At 40.4% G+C, this 26,761-nt stretch overlaps 1 protein-coding gene across 8 annotated transcripts in view; it reads right to left on the reverse strand.

The window, feature by feature from the left end:
• Positions 1-26,761, reverse strand: part of UNC5D (unc-5 netrin receptor D) — a 412,207-nt gene that overhangs the window by 76,831 nt on the left and 308,615 nt on the right. For 5 of the 8 annotated variants that reach the window (XM_043536305.1, XM_043536304.1, XM_043536302.1 and 2 more), the window contains 2 exons: positions 4,290-4,470; positions 2,894-3,061 (listed from right to left, as the gene is read on the reverse strand). In XM_043536305.1, the coding sequence (XP_043392240.1) occupies positions 2,894-3,061; positions 4,290-4,470 (349 nt within the window). The remainder of the gene's footprint in view (positions 1-2,893; positions 3,062-4,289; positions 4,471-26,761) is intronic. The other 3 variants (XM_043536308.1, XM_043536307.1, XM_043536306.1) reach the window with 1 other exon arrangement.

Below are 26,761 nucleotides of genomic sequence, written 5' to 3' on the forward strand. Positions count from 1 at the left end.
AGACTGTACTGTACTGAACGCTACCTGCTCCACTGGTTATTCAGACGTGTTCAGGGTTACTTTTAAAGAAACCTAAGTCCCCCACTCAGGGGGATTTAGCAACTGGAGCACACACTATCAAACTCAAGAGATGTCTGTACAGAAGATTAGCTTTATTTCTGGATAAGAGCTACATAATACTGATTTTAAAGATGCAGGCCATGTCTGATGACACATATCTAGCATCTATTATCCAGAAAGATCCTAAAGATCTTTATGATTCTAATTGTCTTCTCTCCCATATTATACACACAGATCTCCACCACTGAAACACAGCCACCTCTGGGGTGGAACGCAGCATCTTTCTGAGGCTATGTCTACTCTAACACTTCTGCCAGTAAAACTTATGTTGCTCAGGGGTAGGAAAAAACCACCTCCTGACCGACATAAGTTACACCGACGGAATCATCGGTGTGGACAGCGCTATGTTGGTGGGAGATGCTCTCCAGCCAAGTTAGCTACCACCATTCATCGACTGTGGTTTAATTATGCTGGCAGGAGAGCTCTCTCCCATCAGCATAGAGTGGCTACATGGGAGATCTTACGTGGCATAGCTGCAGTGGTACAGCTGTGCTGCTGTAAGGTCTCTAGTGTAGACATAGTCTAAACAGATTTCAGAGTAGCAGCTGTGTTTGTCTGTATCTGCAAAAAGAAAAGGAGGACTTGTGGCACCTTAGAGATGAACAAATTTATTTCAGCATAAGCTTTCGTGAGCTACAGCTCACTTCATAGAATCATAGAATATCAGGGTTGGAAAGGACCTCAGGAGGTCATCTAGTCCAACCCCCTGCTCAAAGCAGGACCGATCCCCAATTAAATCATCCCAGCCAGGGCTTTGTCAAGCCTGACCTTAAAAACTTCCAAGGAAGGAGATTCCATCACCTCCCTAGGTAACGCCACCCTCCTAGTGAAAAAGTTTTTCCTAATATCCAACCTAAATCTTCCCCACTGCAACTTGAGACCATTACTCCTTGTCCTGTCATCCGCTACCCCTGAGAATAGTCTAGATCCATCCTATTTGGAACCACCTTTCAGGTAGTGGAAAGCAGCTATCAAATCCCCCCTCATTCTTCTCTTCTGTAGACTAAACAATCCCAGTTCCCTCAGCCTCTCCTCATAAGTCATGTGTTCCAGTCCCCAAATCATTTTTGTTTGCCCTCCGCTGGACTCTCTCCAATTTTTCCACATCCTTCTTGTAGTGTGGGGCCCAAAACTGGACACAGTACTCCAGATGAGGCCTCACCAATGTTGAATAGAGGGGAACGATCACGTCCCTCGATCTCCTGGCAATGCCCCTACTTATGCATCCCAAAATGCCATTGGCCTTCTTGGCTACAAGGGCACACTGTTGACTCATATCCAGCTTCTCGTCCGCTGTAACCCCTAAGTCCTTTTCTGCAGAATTGCTGCCTAGCCCTTCGGTCCCTAGTCTGTAGCGGTGCATTGGATTCTTCCGTCCTAAGTGCAGGACTCTGCACTTGTCCTTGTTGAACCTCATCAGATTTCTTTTGGCTCAATCCTCCAATTTGTCTAGGTCTCTCTGTATCCTATCCCTACCCTCCAGCGTATCTACCACTCCTTCCAGTTTAGTGTCGTCTGCAAACTTGCTGAGGATGCAATCCACACCATCCTCCAGATCATCGCTGTAGCTCACGAAAGCTTATGCTCAAATAAATTTGTTAGTCTCTAAGGTGCCACAAGTCCTCCTTTTCTTTTAGTCTAAATAGAGTTCAGCAGCAATACTTAACAGTTTAGGGCAGAAAGTAAAGACCATCACTGACAGCCAATAAAAAACTGCAAGAGGGAATCTGATAGATATTTCTTCATAATGCAGCTATTAGCTCCTAGTGTTCATCCAAAATTCAGCTCCAAAGAGGCTGACGTGTGAAGGTTTCACACAGCTCTAGAGCAGGAACAGTGCTGACATTTACAAAAAGAGCATAGATGACTTTGGTGGTCTCTCTTTAATGCCCTGAGTGAGATCTAGGATCAGTATGTCTCGGACTTATCTGTAGTTCTCTCCGTCCCCACTCACACCCTAAAAGCATTCCACAGTCCCCTGTCTACACTTCTCACACACAAGTCAGGTGAACACAGGCACTTAAGATTCTTTTAAATCCCAAATCAGTAAATACTGGGCCAACGCCTATAAAAGTTAATGGAGAGACTCCCAGCAATTTAAATGAGGTCAGGTTCAGGCCCAACAAAAATATTAAATCCTAAAATTATACACACACACACCAGTTTTATTTACTCACATGTGTTGGACATACCCTCACTTCCCCCAAATCAGACAAATAGTGTTTCAGGTGAACAAGAGAGGCAACACACTGTCTCAAGGGACATAACTATTCTTCAGTTATAACCTGAGCTTGGTATACAAAGGGAAAATGCATTTTAAAGCAAAGCATTTGAAAACCGAATTATCTTTTATTTACTCATTATGTCCCGAGTTCAGGGTTCTGTGTTTCTCCTGCTAAAGTTACCAACATCACTAAGCCCTACATTCAGGAGGTAAGGAATGGAGTGCTGTGCCAAGTTTTAAGGGGGACCAGTCCTTGAATACGTGGAGACCTCTCTTTATATCATAACAATCACTGTTTAGTGCCTAAGCACCCAGGTGAATTCACTGGGCACCAAGCACCCTACCAGATCAGGTCACAGTTGATCGTAAGTCTTTTGCTATTGCACAAAAAGATAAAAAGCACAGACTATGAACTTCGGTCTAAACAAATGCCTTCCCATTTCCCTTTTGATCCCAGTAGCTCTGCATAGCACAGGAAGCCACCGAGCACTTCAGATGGAGAGAATGCTCTCTTGGTGTCACATTTAAAGTTAGACTTGGATATCTCACCAGGGCAAAGTGAAGTGCAGGTAATTTTCTGCACTGACATTCCCTCACAAAAAGCACCCCCGTTGAGCGGAGCAGGGTTGGTACAGGTCCGGGATCGCTTCTGCCAGCCTCGGCCACACCGCACATTGCAGTTAGACCACTCAGTCCATGACGACCAGCCTCCATTCACTGCAACACACATGCATGGCATTATGGATGGCATGGTAAGACTTAAGCATCAAGTCTTTATTTCTGATCCCTTTGTTCTCAGATTTTTCTTTTTTATATATTCTGCAAGATAAATTCCAAGCCCAAATAGGGGCATCACCACCTAAATAGCACCAGGATGCAATTACATAAAGGACACGGTGTCAAAGAACTGCTGTGTTTGCCTTTGGTGGGTTTATATGCCAGAAGGTGTAATGACTGACAGTGAGACTCTAAAGGGAATGTGGAGGCAGGCACCTCAGTTCTCTTCAAATGTGCTTCACTTAAAGGATAAACACAATCGTTTTTTTAAAAAGTGATGGTTTAGGCATGCCTCTGACTTCATCGATAAAATGTCACTCTCCAGTTTAATGAACACTGTAAGCAACAGGGTGTGGTAAAAATAAAAGTTTCTGCTTCTTTTACCAGTGCCATACAACATTTAAGGGCTTGTCTTCACTACCGGGGTAAGTCAATCTAAGTTACACTACTCCAGTCACTTAGGTTGACTTCCTCCTTACTCTTCTCGGAGAGGTGGTGTACCGGGGTCAACCGGAGAGCACTCTGCCATTGATTTATCGGGTCTTCACTAGACCTGCTAAATTGACCCCTGCTGCATCAATTGCAGCAGTGTCGATCTCCCCGCAGTGAAGACCAGCCCTTAGATTCATTATCCAGTGTTTGTATAATGCTACATAGGTCCAGTTAAGGGAAGCACTTGAGCATCTCTCTATTCAGAATGCTATTTCATAGAATCATAGAATATCAGGGTTGGAAGGGACCTCAGAAGATCATCTAGTCCAACCCCCTGCTCAAAGCAGGACCAATCCCAAATTTTTGCCCCAGATCCCTAAATGGCCCCCTCAAGGATTGAACTCACAACCCTGGGTTTAGCAGGCTAATGCTCAAACCACTGAGCTATCCCTCCCCCCCATTTAGACATGTGCTTAAGTGCTTTCCTGAATTAGGGCTTAAGAGCACCACGTGTAAGGCTTATTTCTTTGGCCAGGCTTATAAGTGGACCTTATTAATAACTGGAACAAGGATTATTTATTATTTTTGTCCTCTTGGAGTGCCTGGAAGCCCTCATCACAGGCAAGGACCCCCTTGTGCTAGGCACTGTACAAACAAATATGATCTTTATTTGCAACCCACTGGTTATTACGAATGCAAAGAATCCAGGCAGTAAATATTACACGTTTCCACTGACCATACACCACGACTGTCGCAGACATGCTCCTTCTCTTGGCCACTATGTTGGCAGCCATGCAGGTATAGTTCCCGGAATCAGACAGACGGGCCTGGCGGATGATCAGGTTGTGATCTGCCCTGGTGTCGATGTTCTCATCCTGGTTGGAATCGATGGGCTCCTCATTCTTAAGCCATTCCACCTGATGGGTAGGGAGATGAGAAGAGAATGAAGCAGAACAGCTGGAGAGAAAGATGCACAGTGAAAATAACCATGACCCAGGGATAGTTATTGTTACTGCAGAAGCTATCTGCAAGGCACTTGGACTGTTTGACTGACATATTAATTTAAGGCATGGTGAATTGGTGTTTTACAGAACTGAGAAACTAAAAACAGAAGTGGAATCTTTAGACCCTGTTAAGAGGCTGAACAAATGTGTCTCATTTTTATAGATAGGTTTTTCAGACTGAAAGGAGGTAGGGTTGTGTCCTGAAGTCAAATACCCTTCCAAGTCTCAGTTCAGATGGATAACCTCAGTTGGGAACTTGTGGAAGGACTTGCAACTTTGAGGTAATGAGCTTATGGATTTGCAGACTACAGGCATTCATTAGCACACTGTTCTATGCAGATGGTCTGCAATTTGTAGATTTTCCAGTTTATAAACAAATCTGCAAAAGCAGACCATCAAAGCCAATTAGATTTCATGCCAGACAGCAGGTTCCTCTTCCAGTACCATTAGTCATTTTGGTTAGCTGGGGACAGAAGGTGTGCAACTGACATACCTATAGTTCGTAACATCTCTGCAAGATGGCACAGTCAGATGGAAGCCAGCCTTTGAAGGGAGATGGGGTTTATGGCAATGTTTTTCTTATATGATACCCATGGATATAAGAAATTTATTGACAAGTATACAGGTCTACTAAGCAAGGGACTGGATGCACATTTGAGCCATATGACATATTTTATAAACACAATAGCTGAAAAATTCAAGCGTGGGGTACATTTCCTCCTCTATTTTTAACGTATGCTATTAGGCAAAAAAGAAATCACAGCAAGATGAGTTAAAGATACAGCATCATTGTTAAGTTTAGCATTAAGCATTCTAAACACTTCTATGTATCTAGGTACTCATAATGCTCCCATCACCATAACATTAGTTATGTATTTTGTGTTTCAAACCTTACCATTATTTAACATTGTTCCTTAACACACTCTTTCATGGAAACTAAAGGACAGTTCCTGGGACATATACTTGTGTGCTGCACGTGAGACCAGACAATGTTTAGAGAGAAACTACACAATGTTGGATGAACATCTAAGGTATGTTCTGTCACAGCCTAGAAGCCACCTCCTCTATTGGTCAGTCTTGATAGCAATCACATAGTTATAGACACCTTAATTCATCAGTCCCACTCCTTGCATTTATTCTCACTGGTGTTTCAGCTGACAACTACCCCTGAACAGAATCACCTCCCTTTTACCAACGCCTAATTGATAAGGGCTTGTTTCCACTTACCAGGGGATCGATAAGCAGCGATCGATGCATCGGTGGTCAATTTAGCGGGTCTAGTGAAGACCCACTAAATTGACCGCAGATCGCTTCCCCCGTCGACTCTTGTACTCCACCAGATCGAAAAGAGTAGGGGGAGTCAACAGGAGAACATCTCCCATCAACATCGTGTAGTGTGGACCCCGTGGTAAGTAGATCAAAGCTACGTCGATTTGAGTTATGCTAGTCACATAACTCAAATTGCATAGCTTAGATCGAATTTCCCCTGTACTGTAGACAAGGCCTCAGGCTCAAGTTCTGGCCTATTCATTTTACTGGGATTACATAGGATGTGTAAGCAGTATTTGTGTAAGCTTATGCTCAAATAAATTGGTTAGTCTCTAAGGTGCCACAAGTACTCCTTTTCTTTTTGCAGTATTTGAATGTACCTGTTAAGGTGTCTTCCTCATTTTTAGCTTTAGGGGCTATCCTTCCTTGTTTTACCACCTATGGATTATTTGATCATACTCTTCCTCCATCAATGATTATTCTTTAGACGGATTTACACAGGTTTATTACAGTTCCCTTTAGTCTGAGTGAGGTAGGAAACTATCAAGTGAATTGAAATCCACATCCTATTCATTTTCCTCCATGCAATTAACTTCAACACTTGCAATCAGACTATGCCTCATCAAAGAAACTAGGAATCCAAGTTAAACTGTGGAACACCAGAACAAGATAAGTGACAGAATTCCAATGGCCACAGTCAGAATTACATTCACTTTATATGCAAGGAAATGACAAACATGTCTAGTAATATTAAATGAAATGACAAATGTGACTAGTGCTAGTGCAGACTGGAGTTCATGATTTTACACCTATATATATTTTACATTGTGACTCTCTCACCAGATCAATTTTTTTTTAGTTCCAGGTTTCTGTTACAGCAGCACTTTTGGACTTCACGCTATTTTTCCTTTAGACAACTCAATATTTTCCAGGAGAGAGAGAGAGAGAGAGAGCGCGCGAGCGCACTGTGATCCATTGTTTACTGAGCCTGAGATTGCGAATGAAAAACGTTTACATTAACGCAAAGCATTTAAAAGAATGATGATCGGTGTGAAGGGAGAACATTAAACAGACGGAACATAAACGTGAAAACATTGAGAGATGTGCAATCAAAAGATGATTTGTAAGCGAGGGCATGCAGTGCCTTTTACTTTTTATCTGCATGTTTGACAGCACTGTGAATTCTCCTCACTAATCCCAGCCACCACTGCAAGACCCCCTTCTCCTAGAGAATTACTTTCTTTAAAACGGGAAGGTGCCTCTGCCACATCTGATTAATACTTCTAAAGCAGCAGGAGTTTAGAAAGCAATTTTTTAAAGGATGAACTGCTAACTTGGCTTTTTTTATTTTACCATTTCCAGTGATCTAGGTTCCCTTTAGATAACTTCTCCACAAAGGACACAAAAAGTAAAGGTGTGAGATAATTCACACATTTCCATATCCAAATGAAACCCTAACTCTGAATTTTTAACCTGGAATCTCTAAAGAGTTGACTTAAAATTCATTAGCATTTAACTTCCCTTGCTTTATCATCAGTGGATGTCATGCAATTCATTATAATGTGCTGAAAATAGCTGCCTTTTTAAGGATTAGACTGTCTGAAGATCTTTAATACTTGACTCATGAATGAAGTTTCAGAATGACTGTCTATAATGCAACTTAAGTTTTTATATATAAATGTTTTTTTCCCCCTGAAATCATGCCTGCTCAGAATTAAAATGTTCCCATAAATTTCCACCAAAGGCTAATCATGTAATGATCTACAAAAGAAATGCAGGGGCAGATATGGATTAACTCAGCTTTTCTACATTGGGTGGCAGAGGATGAATTAGCATAATCATAAATTTGTTCCAATTACAGAAGGCAATTATCAGAGACCAGCTTACAGCACTATCAAAATGAAATCAGTTAAGCACAGAATATCGCAGGTAGATTGTAGTGGGAGTTGGTTATTTTTAAGACAAAGAGTTCAGTAACTAAAAAGCTCATCCCTTTTTCTATTGAAAATATACCATAAAAATATTTCAGTGCCAACTTCATAGGCACAAAACACACGTGAGATGCTTTAAGTGGTGAAGTCTAATAATGCTTAGCCTGTGCAAAAAATTTAATCAAATTAATGTATGCATATGAATCGTATTTAAATATGTACCCGTATAAATATTATGGACACGCATCTTCCAATTTCCCGATTACAAATTCAGAGTACCCTGGGGACTTGTAAATGTCCATCAGAATATTAATGAAGGCAGCAATACAGATGAGGCAGACATTGCAGAGAAGAGTTAGGAAAGGTAGCATGACTCTTTTAAAACGCTGTCCTTTTCAAAGGTGCTTCTCATGCATGAGATGGCACAATAAAAAAACCTTACAGGCCAAAATCCTCAGTGGGTTTTAGAGTCTGATTCAAAGATCACTGAAGTCATTGGGAGGCTATCTGCTGCCTTCAAAGGGTGCTGGATTGGGAGCTTAAACAGGCATTAACCTGTTCGCTTCAATGATCTATGCCAATTTACACCTGGGGAGCTCTCTATTCTCCTTAGAGGAATATTTCAAGAGGGTGATGCAGACAAAAGTTTTTTGCACACAGCCCTGTGTGGAGACTGGCTATTTGTATGTCTGTTTAAGTAGCTATGTCATACTGGATGGGTCTTTGTCTGAATAAGAAACAGGTTTGGGAAGTGTTACGTTCAGAAATCCTTATTGAACTATATAATTTCATTCAATACATTGTAAGGTCTTTGGAGTAGGGACAGTCTCTCTTACATGCTTGATGGACAACACAATGGGGTCTGGTCCATGATTAGGTGCCACTACAATACACATAAATAATACTTCCCGTTGGGCTCAGAAATACTTCAAGCAACTGTCTATATAATTCAATAAAATGAGCAATATAAAAATAACAGCCCCAAGATTATTAAAACAAAATTATTAAATACCTAATTTACACAACATCTTTTTTGCATTTTATTCAGCTTGGACAATGAAGAATAGAATGATCAGCTTCCCCTTGTTCTGGTTATTTGCACACACTGGTTCCTAAGCACTGTCCCCACCTTGCCATATTCCAGTTTCACAGGATTTCAGGGGACACAATTTTTAAAATTGCCATAGGAAGTAATAATGGGAAAAATGATTTTAATAGATTTTGTGTGCCACACACCACTGTTGCCTCTCCACATTTTAAATTTTAAGCCAAATCTCCATTTTGAATCTTAAATTGGTTTGTGCAGTATCCCTTCCACACCAATTAGTATAGCTTATTCCCCTGCAGGACTGACGGATATGCCTGGATTTTATGTTCTCTCTCATGTATCTTGTTTGAGAATATATAGCCATTTAATAACCAACAGGAACAATGCAGACTTGAGGTCCTTTGGGCACAAATGATAATTTTATAGGTCAGAATACAAAAGACCTCAGTGTACCTCTGCATTTAGATTAAACTACCCTGCCCTTTACCTACAGCATCTGACTTTCTCATTTGGTCAATAACCCGGGTACACATATACCAGAGATAATATAGTTAGAATGTCAGCTCCCCTTGAAGAGAGAATCAATTGCCTTCTGGATCCAAGATAAATGCTGTGCAATCTTAAGATGGGAAAGGTCAACATCTGGCTAATAGCTGCAACAATATTTCCTATTACCTTGTCACTTTACAGTTTTTAAATAGACTCCCTTCTAAATTGGGAACATTAGTAAATATTCCCTTAACCTTCTACTATCAATTAAGCCAACACCATTGCTGCCTCAAGTCCTTACGAAACAAGCCATCATTTGCATCTTCAAAAGTGCATTAAAATTTTTGGATCAGTTTCATGCTTTAAAGACAAATCCATTCTATCAATGCTTGGACATTATGGTGGAGTGCACTTTAGAGAAACACTTAGCTATATTGCTGCTTGTGAGATGACTGCTGCTAATTACACTCATCACAACTCTCTCTCAGTTACCAGGGAGACACAACGGATAAGGCAAAATGTATCATTTGTTTTATACTTAGATTGTAAGCTCATTGGAGCAGGGTCTGTCTTTTCATGGTGTGTGTATAAACCTAGGCAGCACAACTGGCACTAAGATCACACAACAGTTTCACAGAAGACACTGATCAAAGAAAATCCTGCAGATAACTTTTGGCCACTCCTGACTAAAGACTAATTTAAAATCACTGACCTATGGATGAAAGGCTCCATACCTCACATCACCAACCCCCTCATCCCCAGTTCATCCACTCTTCACGCTTTGTTTTGTCCTGATTTACAACTCCCCCCCACAACACAATTTTTGTTTTCACATTACACACACAATATCAGATGGAATTATAGTTAGAAAGCAACTCTATGTAACTGTGACATTGCCTCTAACTTTGTATTCATTGCAGGAATCAAACCTAAACGTCTGGTAATAAATGGCACCAAAACACACAGACTGTTCTGTAGGAGAAATTATGTTTAATGTGTCCACTTTAAAAATATTTACACATGGTAAAAGCTAAGCACCATGAATCCTCTGATATTTACTGCAGTTTTTTATTGCAATATGATTCAAAATGGGGGAGAGGGGGATAGAATGATGAAATGCAAAGGCAGAGACCATACAGACAACAAAACTACAAGAAATAATCACACCTGCATTCTTTGTCAATAACAAAGTACTTCACACTGCCTTCTTTGTCAATAACAGGTGTTCCATCTATCAATCATCCATTTTTTAAATAACCCCCCAATGATAACTTTCAAATCAATGGTATAAAGTTGGCAGATATAATTTTGAGCTAGCACCATAAAACTAGCCAAAGGCTACACAAAATCAGAAACCAAGGGTCTTGGAGGCGTGTCTCCTTCAGTTCTTCATTCTACTTGCCTTCCTGTAACAACCACTGCAGAACAGCGAGCACCATTGTGAAGCTGTTTCAAGTGACACTGTCTCTGCATGGGTATTAGTTTGTCTGATATAAATAATACAAGAGATGCTTATACCAGAGCTCTAGGCACCCTATCAATTAACTAATATGACAACTTAATGCCTCCAGAAGAGCTGTGGGGAATATTTTTTGCCCATTGAAAATTTTGACCTTCCCTCTCTCCACAAAAAACAACAAAAATGTTGGCTGAAAACTGCCAGTAACCAAAAATCTTGGTTTTCAGATGAAAATTTTTGTTTTTCTATCTATAGTTGGACAAACAAAAATTTGAGAGAGAAAGAGAGAGAGCAAGCACAAGTAAAACAAACACTTCCCACAAGAAAACCAGTTAGTTGAAAGCAGAATTTTCTGCCAAAAGAAATTTTCACCAGAAAATTTTCAACTAATCCTAACCTAGCATTAAAAATGAACATTCAACAATCCACCTGGCCAGCCAGTCAGCAACTACCAGAAAAAAATAAAACAAGATTAAAAAAAATTGATTTTCTACTCTACTCCCCATCATTGTTCTGAGAACCATACCCTCTACCCTCTCCCCAAACTCTACTAAATACACGTCTTTTGTAGAATCCCCAAAGGTCACCAAATTCAGGCTATTTTGGATGAAGGGGATGGACCAAGCTCCAGAGCCCCTGGGCTGCCAATAGAGCACCATGCATTGCCCCCATCCCTCTTATAATAAAGGGGGGTCTGGCTCTAGAGTCCCTTACGACTGCACAGTTACAATGGGTGAGCACAGGCACATCAGATACTCTAATTACTGAGACCTTTAAGGAGATCCCTCATGCCTCGTTTCATTTTGTTTTTTTCTTTTAACCTAAAAAATCCAACAATTGTATGAAAAAGCCTCGACATCATAAATCATTGTAGATGATTAATGAAAAAAAAAGTTTGCCAGATCAACCCATTCACATCTACCTTTATGATCACATTGTTATTTCATCAGTTCAATCAAAAGGCATTAACCTTCATTGCAAATCCCTAGTATAGGACTGGGTCAACTATACCTACTGCATTGTCTAAATTATTTCATGGAGGGAATGCTGTTACCAAATCAGTTAATCATGGTGCCATCATACTGTTCTGGTAAGCATATGTTTCTGTCATTAGACTGAATGTACAATCCCATTACAAAAATCTGATGTGCCAACTAACTCATAAATCAGACTGGGCTTTTGTGTAAACTGCAGGGAGGCGGTGTGGGAACCTTATCTCTGGAAAGATATTATGTATGGTTTGGTGTAATAGTGAGAATTCTAGAAGGCAAGTGCCTGTGTAGGTATTTTCCTACACTGTCAATTTTCTTTATATTGACCTTTAACTGGCCCCCAGCTATTACATTTTCGTAGAAAAGACAGAGGATGGTGATGCTCAGACACGACACATGCCATGCTGCCCACACCTCCCTATCTCAGATACTGTGTTTCACCCACTTCATAATGACATATTTACTATTACACAGCAAGGGCACTGAAATCCATCACCAAAAATGAATCCATCCACAGAATGTTCCAAATGGACTGGAATTAGGGAGTTGGGGGGGAGGATCACAAAAGATAGCCATAAATAATTTCAAACATTGTGACCTGTTAGCTCATCTTTAGTTGCAATGTTCTGGGTACGGAGGTATTCAGTGTTGACTAAATCACAGCATTAGGACATTGTCCTGTAGGTTCTCAAGACAATCAAATTGGAAAGCAAAGAGTCAACTTACTGGCACCTCTCCTTTTGCAGGAATAAGAATCACATTTGAATTGGAATTCCATGCCTTTCCTTCATGTAAATACTGCACAATGACACAGCACTAATAAAACCAAAAATTATTATGTGGGTTTATATGGTACCTTTTCCAGTAAGGCAATGCTCATGGATCATTTGACTTTAATTATTTTCTGGTGAGCAAGAAATAAATGACCTGGCTGACACTGAAACCCGAAGTCCCCTGACTGTATACAGCTCAGGTGAATAGGAGAACAAATTAGGTGAGGCTCTTTTGGTGCTAGATAGCCTGCAAACAAAAGATATATAGCGATTCACAGACCTTATTTTAAAAGGGTACAATGTGTACTAAAAGTATATTTCTTGATACTGTGAATCAGGATTGTTTGAAAGATAGACAAATAACTCAAGGCTCCGGAGATGCTGTCCATGGTGCTACTAGTTGGACTTCATCTGTTTTTCAATGCATAGGCATTTACAAGGTAATTATAAATGTAGCTGACACAAAAACATTTTTAGATAAGAATATTGGGGAGTGTTCTTTACAATGTTTTGCAGATGTCATCCCAATATGCAACATCTCATTTTTACCAAGCTCTTGGAGATAAGAAAATCACCACAGAACACACATAGTAATTGAAACCAAAAGCTATAAACAAAGAGATTGCAGTGTCTTTTCCTTTTATATGCTTGCAATCAAACATTATGATGTGGCATTAAGGAAAACAAAAACAAAACAACACAATTCCTCCACTCTCCACCAGTTTATTTCTTTCAAGAAAATAAAGAATAAAGGCCTAATCCTTTGAACAATTGCTATCAAGTGTAATGCTCACATCCTACAGTGATGAGTATGGCAAAAAGATTCTAAATAAAATAGACTCTTGTGTATTTGTATTGTTTTCAACAGGAATTGTCATGGTAGTAATTGTCACAGCTCAGGATTAGCTGCACTTTTGACCACTTTCTGGTCTCTCTGAGAACATCCCCTCAGGTGTCAGGCCCTCTCCTCTCCTGAGGTGGAATTCCGCAAGTCTCCCACTCTTAGAGTGGACCCTGGGCTATTGCCCAATGTATCAACCGTGCTTACCCAGCAGGCCCAATTGGGTTTGACCCCTACAGTTCTACCCTTTGGGAGTCTGTGAACAGTGCTGTATATAGTGACCAAACAGCCTTCTTTAAACCGCAGTATTGTTTATTTTGCTGCTGAAACCAAACATTTAGATTAAAAAGATCTTAAAACAACAACCCACATGCATGTCTATCCCCTGATGGTAGCCTAGGCAGGGGAAACCTTCTTCAAACATCCCAGTGGGTCCTGTATGTCAGTCTGGTTCCCTCAAAGAACTTCCCCCATCTTCAGAAAGTTTTCCTTTTTAAACTATTACTGCCCTTTTGATCTTCTGGTTCCCAGACCTTGTCCATGCTTATCAAATCCAGTTTTGTAAGCTGGAGCCAGGAGGTCAAATCTTCAAAGATAATAGTTCAGACATGTCTCTTAACAACTTCTAAGCATTTGCCAAAGGGTAGATTATTTTTAGTCAGTGTTTCCCTTCCTGTTTGTTTTTTCCTGACAGCTATCCCCCTATTAAACTAAACCAACATATTCACGCTGTAAACAAGACAGGAACCAGGTCAACATACAGTATTCATAAATTATTACAGAGCAGCTCCGGTATCTACTGAAGCAACCACTATGCATGCCTGTGTTTTCAGGATCACATGCGAATATATCAGTCTGATACATTTAGGTCCATATATACTATTCAAGCAGAACAAGGATAATATCACTATTCAATCTATAGTTAGAATATAAAAATACATTGTGAATAGGAACCATTGACCCTATTAAACTTAAGAGGAAGAAGGGGAAAAAATCATTAAATGAAGACAGGAGTCTTGTCAACTCAAATTTTTTTTATCAGAACCATCAACTTGATTTCATAGGTCATGAACTTTGAATGATTTAGATAGTATGCAAGTTTTCAGAGTCAACATTGAAAATAAATACCTTTTTTTTTCATTTAACCTTTTATAACTTTGCCAGAAAATATAGAGATTAGGCAATAATGTTTCTGTTTTAAAATTCATCCCTTCAGCATGTTAAATGCCTGTTGCTTGTGTATCCTTAGCAACATGAAGAAGCATTAAGATAGAAAACAATTGGCATGTATTAGAAAAATAAAAGGGCTGTCATACTGTCGCCCACAAAATGGAACCTATTAGGATTGCACAACAAATTTCTACTTTTGATTCCCCCTGCCTTGCAGCGAGTGTCATTGTTAAACTTCTGCAAAGAGAGTGTAAGACACTCTGATTAATTAGCATTACACACCCATTTTTCATGAATTTTAAATAGGTGCAAGGCAGTGAAGAAGCAAGCCCATTACCTGGATCATCCGATATTGTTGAGAACTGGAGGGACTGGGAGACAAAACATCTTTTCAGTAATAAGAGGTGGATCAGAATTAACATTTAAAATTTACTCTAACAAAGCAGGGTAAGTAGTGACTGTCTTTACCCTGACTTTAAACATAATAGTCATAGGTTTAAGTCTTGATATTGGGACTTGTTTCTGCACCATTCAAGTCAATGGGAGTTTTAACAATACAACTATTACCTATACAGAGCACTCGACAAAGGAGGTGAATGACATTATCCCCATGTTGCAGCTGGGGAAACTGAGGCATAGAGCAGTTAAGTGACTTGCCTAGAAGACTAGTGGTAGAGTCCAGAGTAGAACTCAAGTCTCTTGAGTCCAAGTCCAGTGTCCTAACCCTTGGGTAACACTGCCTCATTTTGCTATTGCTCTCACTGGAAGCAGGCTTGCACTCTTCTCAACATTTGTCTTTCTCAAAGCAAGAGTATGAGAATCTTAAAACTATTTAATTCACGTTTACTTGATTCTGCTGGTTTTAAAAATCCTAGCAATCTTTCTGAAGTTTTCTTATGAAGCTGACAAGTTCATTAACAAGTAATATTTATTCAGATGGTTGACCTACATATACCTGCAGTTCAGAAACAGGATTGTTAACTCTAGCACTCTGTAGCATCGTGATAAATGTACTGGGACCATAGGCGATAAATTACTTCCTTTGGGTTGTTTGTGTGGGCCCCTATTCTTGATTACAGCAGCAACTTTCAATACTTCTGCAGTGAGTATAATAGCACAAGGGACTATATATGTATTATTCTCAGAGTTATGGCTTAACTGTTACGATGCCTGATACAATGCTTCTTTGGAAAACAGTAATCTTCAAATATTACCATTTTTTTAATAGAATACTGTAGGTAAGATCTTACTAATGGAACCATCATTAAGATCCACTAATGAATCTTTCTCCTATGCATGCTGGGAATAAGTATCTGAACTCAGGCACTATATCTACAGCTGAAGAAATACAATTATTGGTTAACAAATGAGTTACATTTAGAATATGTGTCCAAATGCATACTAAGTGCAAGAGAGCATCAGATTTGCTGCTAGAATAACTTTAGTGTTTTTTCCTGCAACATTCCCCTTGTAATTTAAACAGGCAAGGATTTATGTTTGGAGGGGGGGAAAACCTCTATATCTGTAATGCTACAACATTTTAGTTTTCCCTTTATTTTTATTAAGCTTACTCCTGATTGTTTACTAGCCAAATACAACCATATTGCATCTGCAGAATGGGACCACAGGAAACCCTTCCTATATGGAGACAAGCATAAGGTGTGTAGTTTAAAAAAAATGCAGCCAGACCTCACATGACAAATGTGTCTGCCGTAGAAAGTGGCTGAGCACATTAAGGGGAAAAGCTTCAGTGCACAGAATTATCTGCCACACTGTCCTTGCTTCGCTTTCCCACACTGGAGAGTTTGAATTATTTTTTCAAGTTAAACAGAAACCCTCCAAACCACTGTAATTATAAAGGGCCGTTTGTTGAAAGGAGAGAGGTTTCTTCCCTTACAAACCAAGTTTTTTTATTATATTGTTATTATTATTATTATTATTCTCCATCTCTCTGCAGTGAGGCAGAAAATGATGATGGTTCTCACTTCAGAAGTGAGAGACACAAATAGAATGAGATGATTTTTGTAAGTTGGGCTGCCTCTTAACCAGTTTTCTGCAGCAGTCTCTCAGCCCCAAATGCTTCAAAAGTGACAGTGCATCTCTGATGCATTTGAAAGTTCCAGGTTTCTATACTTGGGACCATTTAGTTATATTATTATAACACACTTTGTTCTATGGCCAACACCGAGTAAACACACTTAGATTGTTGGCAAAGAGTCCTGTGGCACCTTATAGACTAGCAGATGTATTGGAGCATAAGTTTCGTGGGTGAATACCCACTTCATTGGATGTAAGATTGTTATTACTGAAGGACATGAAAGCCGGTCTGCTCAAAGACTTTCAGAAAACAAGACTCATTGATGATCACACCATGCTAACGGCTCAATGTCCTGCTGATGTGCTTCAAGTTTTTAGTATTAACATTTACAGAAGTTAATTACCAGCCCATCCAAGGGACCTTCTGGATGCTTTACCCAAAAGACAGTAAACAGTTCTGTCCTTGCTGATCTCAGTTGCCACTCTTTGAAAACCTGTAACTCTGGTGCCTTCTCATCCTTAACACACATCAGAGCAAACTTATGACATCCTGTTAGGTGAAGCTCAAGACCGGTTTCCTCCTTGGTTTTGTGCATGGTTTATTGTTAATGTTGGTTTCTATTGCAATTTAGGAATGTGTTGGACCACGCTGCTTTAACATGCTCACATATATTTGTTGTTATATTTTGTTGAGTGTCTTTCACTCTCCCTTTTTTGAAGATTAGATATCATGGAATATCATTTTATATTGGAAATCCGATGTAGTGATGCAGAACAAAAGCATCAGATATCCCTCTGTTGCAGCTTTGCTAGCTATGACAGAGTGACCGTGGACTGATGATGGTGTAGCTGAAAGCAGAATTTGGCTCAATATCCCTAGTTGTTTCAATGCACTGAAATGCAGAAAATGGGATTCCAGTTACAGTGAGAACTCACTGTATAGTGTCAATGTTCGTTTTAGAAAGTATTGTATTTTGATTTACCCTTCTTCTTTTGCATTAGGAATCACATAGGTTAATATGAGTCAGGATGAGCCTAGTATTCCTTAATTGAACACAATGAATTAAATGATAGATTGATCACCTTGGATAGAGACACCACTGCTTCAGTTTACTAAAATACATCATGTTAATATTGCCCCTAAACAGGAAGGTAATCCATAATCTGAACCCAGACGAACCTTGATTTTATCAGAAACAGGGTTCCCTTTAGAAGAGAGAAGTTACAGGTCTAATCCAACAAAGTGCTGAGCACCTTCAAATCCATTTGAATTCAATGGAGGGAGAAGGTGCCTAACACATTTTAGAATCAGGCTCCGTAGGTGAAATCCTAACCCCATTGAAGTCAAATGGGAGTTTTGACATTGATTGCAATGGAGCCAAGATTTTACCCTAAATAAATAAATTTAAATGAAGGAGTGTCCAAATGACCTACCCAGCTTTAAAATCCTGATCCAAACCACATGGAAAACCTCAGTATCAGCAATGAAGACCTCTCAGAACAATACACAAGCAATATCCCGAGTTACCCACCTCCTGAGAAGGTACCTGTGAATGCGACAAATTCTGTTGTTCAATCTGTCCAGAGCCTTGGAGAAAAATGGATGCATTATAGTCTGAGTCCCCAGTGGGTGATCATTCATGTGCTCCCACTTCTTGGTAGAGACATCTGCTGACCTGTTGCAACCTCACTGAATAATGGCAGAGTGCTCCTAACGGAGGAAAAAGTTGCCCTGAATACTTAAAACATCTTTCTTGGAGCTGACGAAGTGCTGGAGCAGAAACAAGATTCTACAGAGAAAGCCTTCTATTGTTCTTTAAATTTATCCTTATCAAATTTTGACCCTACACTTAAAATTTATTGGACTAAATGGGAAAAAAAAGTCACTATTTTCCACTCAGAAACACTGATCAGAATTAAAGCCCTTAGGTAGGAAAGGGGACAACATTTCTTATACAAATAAGTGGATATTTACTGGCAGTATTTGCCAATACACACCCTTATTGCTGAATATTCTAGTTTGTCCTATCTGGTTCTGACCCATTGGCACACAGACAGAATCAGGGATTCTGTAAAAAGATAGCAGTGTAGAGTACTACACAAACTATAAATTCTTTTCCCCACTAGCTTTGACAGCAAAAGAATGTTCCTCTGAGGAGAAGTACTACAGAATTGGCAAGTACTATTATTATTACATAAACCTATGATATATTAAGGTAAGTATTACAACCCCCATTTTACATATGGGGAAACTGAAACACACAGACCAGTTGAATGACATGTCCAAGGCCACACAGCGTATCTACGATGGAGATGGGAACAGAACCCAGGAAGTTCGACGTTTTCTTTAAATACTACTTAATGTTTCCTGTGTGCATGTTCTCTAGTTAGCCTGGTCTGTACTGAGCCGTGGTTTTGTAGCAGACACAGAAATCCCAGCAATTTCCCCTGTACTAGCCCAACAGGAAATTGCAGTATACGCTTGGCTGCTGGGAGATAGTGTTAGGTGCTGTGACATTAAGAATCCTACGTTTTTTCTGCAAAGGAAATTCATGTACAAAAGTATTTGATGCTATCCCCCCCAAGATAAGCCTGTATCTTAAAAGCCCAATTTTGCAGCTGCTCCAGATGGGACACCCAGGGTATGTCTACACTGCAATTAAAAACCTGTGGCTGGTGCATGGGCTCAGGCTAAAGAGCTGTTCAATTGCGGTGTAGCAGTTCTGGCTCAGACTGGAGCCTGGTCTCTAGGACTCTGCAAGGTGGGAGTTTCCCAGAGCTCAGGCTGCCGCCCAAGCCCAAACATCTACAGTACAATTAAGCAGCCCCTTAACCCAAGACCGATGAGCACAAGTCAGCGGGCACAGACCAGACATGGGATTTTAATTGCAGTGTAGACATGCCCCCAGTGACCTCAGAAAAACACAGCTTCGGAAATCTTTAGAGCGCACTGATTTATTTAGGTTCCATTGCGACATGCACATCGATTATGCCTACTGTATCAGAACCGTAAAGTACTATGTACACTTGCAGCCCCTTGGGTTTGGAATGGTGACAGGAGATTCAGGCAGTGATGTCACACACTCTTGGAAATGGGTCATTAGAAAGAGAGGTGAACAGATACTAGCAGTAGTAGTTGAAACAAGGGAATATGATGCGGTCACCTAATGAAAGTGGGTTAAAGGGAAAAGGGGGCTGGAGAACAGGCCACACATTTGCAACATTGTCAATAAATATAGGGAGAAAGGGATGGAAGAGAAGTTGCAAAAGATTAAGCTGTAAGAGAGCAGCCTCAAGGTAGCATGACGAGGACTAAGCAGCACAGGAGTCCCAAAAACCAAGAGAGAAGAGGAAGGCGAAGAGCAATCAGCATAGGCATCTAACAGACCAAGAAGCACAAGTGACAAGGAATGCACAGGTTACACTTTATCAGGGCATCTGCCAGCATCTGACCTTCAAACCTGCAGTAAAATGCTGTGGATATGGAAATGCCCTTCTCCAAGGGCATTTAGCATCTTCACTCTAACTCCCCTCCTTCCGAATGAGAGGACTAGTCACAATTGTAAGTAAACTAACTGTTCCTGCGACCACCATGCAATTTAGCAAAATGGGAGAGGATCAAAAATTGCTAATGTAGCCTGACTTACTGCATGAAATATGCACTCAAATTATGGTGTTGCCCTGCTTTGGTATCAGTCCTCTGCCAGAGCCTGCCCTAAGCCTAGAACAGATTCAAAGGAGTTTGTTGCCTCTCTCACTCTCCTTCAGTTAACCATGGACCTCCTTTCATCCATTGTTCTGACTGAAACAGTATAGTATATTCCTGACACCGTACAAGGAATCTCCAACTTCTAAGCCCTGCTTGGAGACAGACTCCCTCTGTAGCTTTATCCTCTATGGCTCAGTTTCCCTATCCATAAAATGGGAGTGTGTGAAATAGTACACAGATGTAAAGCACTATTTACCTGTAAACAACAGTCCTCCACCTGAACCTCACCCATCTTTGCAATCTTGTTTCTTTCACACTGGCCTTATCTTCCCCGACTGACATGACTCAGGCAAATATTCCCCCAGTCAATGCCACTTCACCAATTAACCAGAAGAGAAGCTGAAAGAACAGCCGCCCCTCCCAAAAATCATCTCAATGACATGGCTGAGCTCCAGCAGCAAGAAAAGCAATCATGCAGTGTTGGCTCCTGAATCCAATCGCGTTATGTGGCAGTACAACATGTTTGTGCAGGGGGTGTCCCCCATCAGTGGATGCTTAGAGGATAATAGCCTGCTGCTTCTACCAGCTAATGGATTTAATCCTTTAACTCAAGTGACAGAGGTCTGTTTATGCTTTCAGTACTGAAGGGCGGGTGTTCAAAACACACTGAAAAGCCATCCAAAGAGATATTAACATAGTTCCACAGGAAAGAGGCCTAGATGCTCTTTGCAAATTCAGAAACACAGTTGAAGTGTTAAATTTCAGCAGGAAATGTAAAGTTGCCATATGTCCTGAAGGTCTAAACCTTAGGTTTCAGGGATGGAGCCACAGGCATACTGGGGCTGAGGCCTCTAGGTGCTTCCACAGTATTAATTAACAACTCCCCTGCCTCTACGTGTCCCTGAACAGAAGAACAGCTCTAGATAATGACCTCAGCAGTGTTTCCCTGTCAAACGCGAGCACAGAAATCTTTCGTAAATCCTTATAGGATTACTTCACACAATTTCCTATAGCTTCTTTTTATTTATAACCTTTCAGGACTAAATGACATCTTCTTATGAATTAAGAACACTTATGAAAAGAACAACATCAGACACACACACATAGGTCAATGCAGGACTGGAAAAAATTGAATCCATACAGCCATAAAAGGAGCTATCTAGTCAGATTGGAACCACAAGGTTCTCTCTCTCATTTTAGCAATCCCATTAAGCAGGAATGTGTTTTGCTTCAGCATTTCTGTTTTGTGACCTTTACGCCTCCTTTGTGTACTGACTTGCTTAGTGTGAATCAAAACTCAGAAGTAGAAATGTGCTCTCTACTGCAAGGAACCACAGGTGTAATGTTCATTTGCTTGCACGGAATCCAGAATCTACCTATATCTCAGGAGGGAACATACATGAATGTTTCAAACAAAGAACATGTTTGTAGAGACTAAGATGTATCCAGGAGCTGCAGTATTAACATACAAAAGCAGCAAAACAGCCAGTAGTAAATAGCACCGAGGACCCAAGCATAGAAGGGCTGATAAATACCATTGTACCAGACATCTGTGGTGAGGACAGATACCACAATCCCCCGCATTTGACAGAGCAGGGGAACAAAGTGCCATGAATAATCTAGTTCAGCCTAGTAGTCTAGTGGCAGCCACAGAAGTCATTCTGAGTTAGTCTCAGATTCTTCCCACTTCAGGTTGGCAGGGGGCCATAATTACAACATTCCTGTAAAGTAGTTGCTTCCTTCCCTATTGGCTGGCTGACTAAAAAACAGGATCAGTCTTTTAAATGCTTGGCTAACTATTACGACCGGTTTGTACGTGGTTTCAGTGAAGTTGCATCTGCTACTACAAAGGTGTGCAAAAAGACAGAGCCAAATAAAGTAGTGTAGACAAAAGCTTGTCAGAAAGATCTTGGCAAGGCAAAGAAAATCTTCTCAGGCAAGCCTGTCCTGGCCAGTCTGGATTTTGGCAAAATGTTTTAACTGTGTACTGTTGCATAGACACAGGTTTCGGTGTGGTGCTGATGCAAAACAGGGCAAAGTAACAAAAAAGCATCCCATCACTTTAACTAAAACGCTGACACCCACTGAACAGGGTTGTTCTGTCAGAGAAAAAGAATGTTATGCTATTGTGTGGGCAATGAAGCAGTTAAGACTAAGTATTTAACATAAAAATTCAGGTCCTGACAGACCATTTTCCATTGGTAAGGCTGCACCAAACCAAAAGGTACCAAGTCCAAACTGCTATACTGGAGCATTCTCCTCCAGGAATATGACTCGGAAATTGTGCATACTAAAGGAAGAGGGAAGGAATATCATGGGACACGCCTTGTCCAGGCAAGAGGGTTATGACCCAATGCCTACAGATCATCTAGTAGCTGACCCTGCTGCATCATTGTAAGAGGGGAGTTGTGGCCCAGAAGTCTTGATGTCAACTGGCAAGGGGTTTACAAGAATCTCCTGATTCTGGTCTGTACATTCTGGTTCACCAAAGAATGTCATTTGAGGTCTTAAATGAAATCCAGGGTCACACTGGTCATTGATGTCATTGTGAAACGTACGTACAGATAGTATGTAAGGAGTTATATATATAAACTGAAAATATGTTCTTAGATTCTGTATCACAGCAGACGTGGAGGAACAGGTTCTGTGAGACAAAAGATGTTTATTCACCTGTCTCTCTGTCTGATGTAAATTTAGCTTTGTAAGATAACGCAACGGATGCCCATTTACATATGAAGTTATAGAAGATATGTGAAAGCAACAGGGAAGAGCAGATAGGAAAACCAAGCAATGAGGAGGTGTTCCGCTGCCCTCTGAGTAAAGACAATAAACTAAGGGGATATAAATAGAAGGCAAAGACGACACCCTCTTATCCTGCACCTAGGAAGTAAATGGACAGCGTTTACATTAATTGAAACGGGATCTCTGCTACCTTGGCTGAAGTCACCTGCAAAAGGATTCGGGTGAGAAACTTCATTAGATAAGAGGTAGACCTAACAGTTTGGAGTATAGAAAGTATTTTGTTTTATATTTAACCTTTTGTTTCAAATGTCTTTGCTCACTGTCACATGAATACTGAACCTTTGGTACTAAACATATTCTTGTTTTCACTATAAATATATCTAAGTGCTATGGTATTAAGCAGGGGGCTGATGCTGAGGCGGGACAGTAGACTTGGTAATTCTGAGCAGCCAGTGTCAGGGGCTGGATATCACAGGTAAATGCTTCAAAGGAAATTGGTGACTGGGGTATATCTATTATATAACCTGCAAGGCAAAGTAAGTGGCCCAGAGGAGGGTGCTTGGGTGGCTAATTGGCTGGTGATATTAGGGAGATGACACCCACTTAAGCACAAGCAAGTCTCCCTCATGCTGGAGGTGGGGTGGGGAGTCACAAGGTGAGTCACTGTCCTGGGTACCCCGAGAACCATCACACTGGTTCAAATCACAGGTAACAGCCTGCTACTGCTGCCAGCTAAACAAGTTACTCCTTCTACAAAAGTGGCAGAGTTCTGTGTTGCAATGAAGGCTGTCCCCGACCCTGTAATGACAGACTTTAGTTGACCTAAGAAGTGATACAACTAACTCAAAAGAGAGGCACACCATTACTTTCTGCTAGGAGTAGGTGTTGCACACACTAGGCCCTTTGATGCAGTGAGGAGAAAGATCTTTCCAAGACAAAACATTACGTGCACTCCTGTAGCTTCCATATCCTAAACTGACTGCTCTCATCATGGCATTTTCTGAAAACGTGGTGCACTGCCAAATGACAGGCAGGTTGGCCAAGTCCCTCCAGTTCCCACCAAAAAGAACAGGAGTTTCCACTGGAGCATGATATGCAATAGCCAGAACCAGGATAGCTCGATTCCCAAGATAGACCACGAAACAACATGCTTTCCTAGAATTTAATTATCTTTTCACTAGGCTAACAACTTTGCTACACGATAAGCACATTTCAGAAAAAAGTGCCTCCAAGATATCAGTGCACTTCACATTTCCCCTGACTAGAAAACATGACTGGGACACTTGATTAGGCCTGCCAGATACAGGAAGGCTTGGGTTCAGCCACAGAAAGAATTCAGTGCAAGAGACAAGAGCATTACAGATTCACAACTGGATTTGGTCTAACACAAGCAGATCTCAGAATAAATAGTTTGGATCTAGGCAGTTCTTTGGCTAAAGTGCTACAACTCTGATTGCTCTCCTAGAATGCAACAGATTTTGTGTATGAGGCTGTGGGGAGAGGAAAGACGTTTATGATGAGCTGGAAGTCTGGAGAGTGATGCTGAATGCATGTAAAGTGTAAGGACCTTCACGAGGCACCAGTTAGAAATCCATCTTCTGACTCATACTCAAAACATGTTTTATCTGGGTAAATCTATGTTCTAGTATTCTTCCATTTTAAATATGATAAACCCTATGTCAAAATGCTATGAACAGGCTGGCTAAAATCCATCAAAAGCAGAGTAGCTTCGAGAGACGACTAAAAGGATGACAATTCCATTTTCCTGCAACTTTTGAGGATTAAAAATGTTTTGTTCCATACGGGAATTAAACCAAACCCTTTCAAATATTTTCACAAAAAGAGAAATGCATACATGTGTCCGTGTTCAGTTGGGCACATCCCAGGACTACCACCAGACGACAAAGAGCTTCTCTCTCATGAAAACGTCATCCATACTTCTGTGCCTCCATAAAATGTTTTGGGTTGACAAATCACCATATTTCAGCCAAATTCCATTAAGCAAAAAATGTTCCAATCAGCTCTTGAAGATCTCTGTAAGCTTGCAATGGTTTTATTATTAGGTATGTATTACAAATCAACAATGCAGGGAAAAATACATTTGCCGACATTTCACTACATATGATCATATCTTCCATCCACAGAGAACCTTGAAATGGATTCCTAGAATCAGCACTCCTGTAACGTGAAACAAGAGAAGAAAATAACTGGAAACTTAGTGAACCAATTATTCTCCCAATTAAACTGGTGGACACTGCAGCTCAGTGCATAGGGTACAGAATGTACGGTCAGGAGTCCTGAGTTCTATTATTGGCTTTGTCAGTGACCTGCTGTTTGACCTTAGACAAGTGCCTTCACCTCTCTGTGTCTAAGTTTCTCATTCGGTACAGTAAGAATAATGATACTTCCATTTTTTTTTTGTAAAGTGCTTCGATATTTATGAGTGAAAACACTATATAAAAGCTAAGTATCATTATGATTATCACAAATTCAAATGTACTGTGGATTTACACCACAGAATTTGGCTGAGTGTCTCTTTAAAGGTAAAGAGTTGACATCATCAAACTCAAGCAACTCTACACATGAGTAAATTCTAACAATAATTTGCATATAAGCAATAAGTATATTCAGTGCTTTACACGCAGAGAAGGAAGGATATGCCCCTGAGCCTAATAAAATAAAACTAGATACCGAGCAACAAGAAAAGGCACAATTACAGATATACCTGAAAGGGCTGTGGTGTAGATATGGTTTAGTTTGTTGCAGTATGACTCCATGGACATCAATGGCACCACACTAGAAATGGATATAGCTAAGACAGTTTGAATTGTTCTATACCACAGACTAAATTAGTCGTAGAAACAAGTATGAAACAAGTTCTTGTCTCCCCATCCCCTTCTTAACAGCCCTATTGCACAGATAGGGAAACTACCATGTTAAAAATAACAGCATGTGGTTGGTGAAGAGTTAAATTGCTTGTAGTTGCTTTTGAGCTGAAATGAAATGCCTCAAAAACAGCACTGGTCTGAAGGCTCCAACCATCATGTGAAGGGAAGATTTTTAAATATTTTTAAATGACTTATTGTGTTGGGGGTGGGGCATGGTATAAAAAGAGAGAAAAAACACCCTACACAAATAACCGGAAAACATCACTTCTATTGACATCCTATTTGCAAGTCATTCAAACTGAAGTCATTCAAACTCATCACACAATACACTGGAAATGACTTAGAACCATTCCAATAGCTGATGCTTCTCTGCTCCAGAAAGAGATCCAAACAAATACAAAATTCCAGCATAGATATTATTCAGGACCAGATCCACAACTGGCATAGAGAGGCATAGCCCCATTGATTTTAATGGAGTTTTAATCTTGTTAACATTTTACTACAATCAAAAGAGAAAAATTAAGAGCCCTGCAAATCGCTTCCATGTATGAAAAGACCCTTGCTGACGTGTGTGGGGAATCACACTCTTGCAGCATATCTGGCTGTAAGGTTATGTTTTACCGAGAACATGTGATTAGCAGTCACAACAAAATAATTGTAGCATTGTTTTGTTTTAGTGTTCATCCTTTTAGATGTTGTGCCCACGGGATGAGCTTTGTGCCATTTCACAGCTGCTGCTGCCCAGCGTGATGGGAACCAGCTTCTCAATAAAACCCTGGAAAACGTAGATGAGTCAGGGGGTGATAACAGAAAAATCATCTGACCATTAACTAAAGTTGCACCACCGGTGCCAAAT

Source organism: Chelonia mydas, chromosome 26, assembly GCF_015237465.2.
Source record: "Chelonia mydas isolate rCheMyd1 chromosome 26, rCheMyd1.pri.v2, whole genome shotgun sequence".
Taxonomy (NCBI): domain Eukaryota; kingdom Metazoa; phylum Chordata; order Testudines; family Cheloniidae; genus Chelonia; species Chelonia mydas.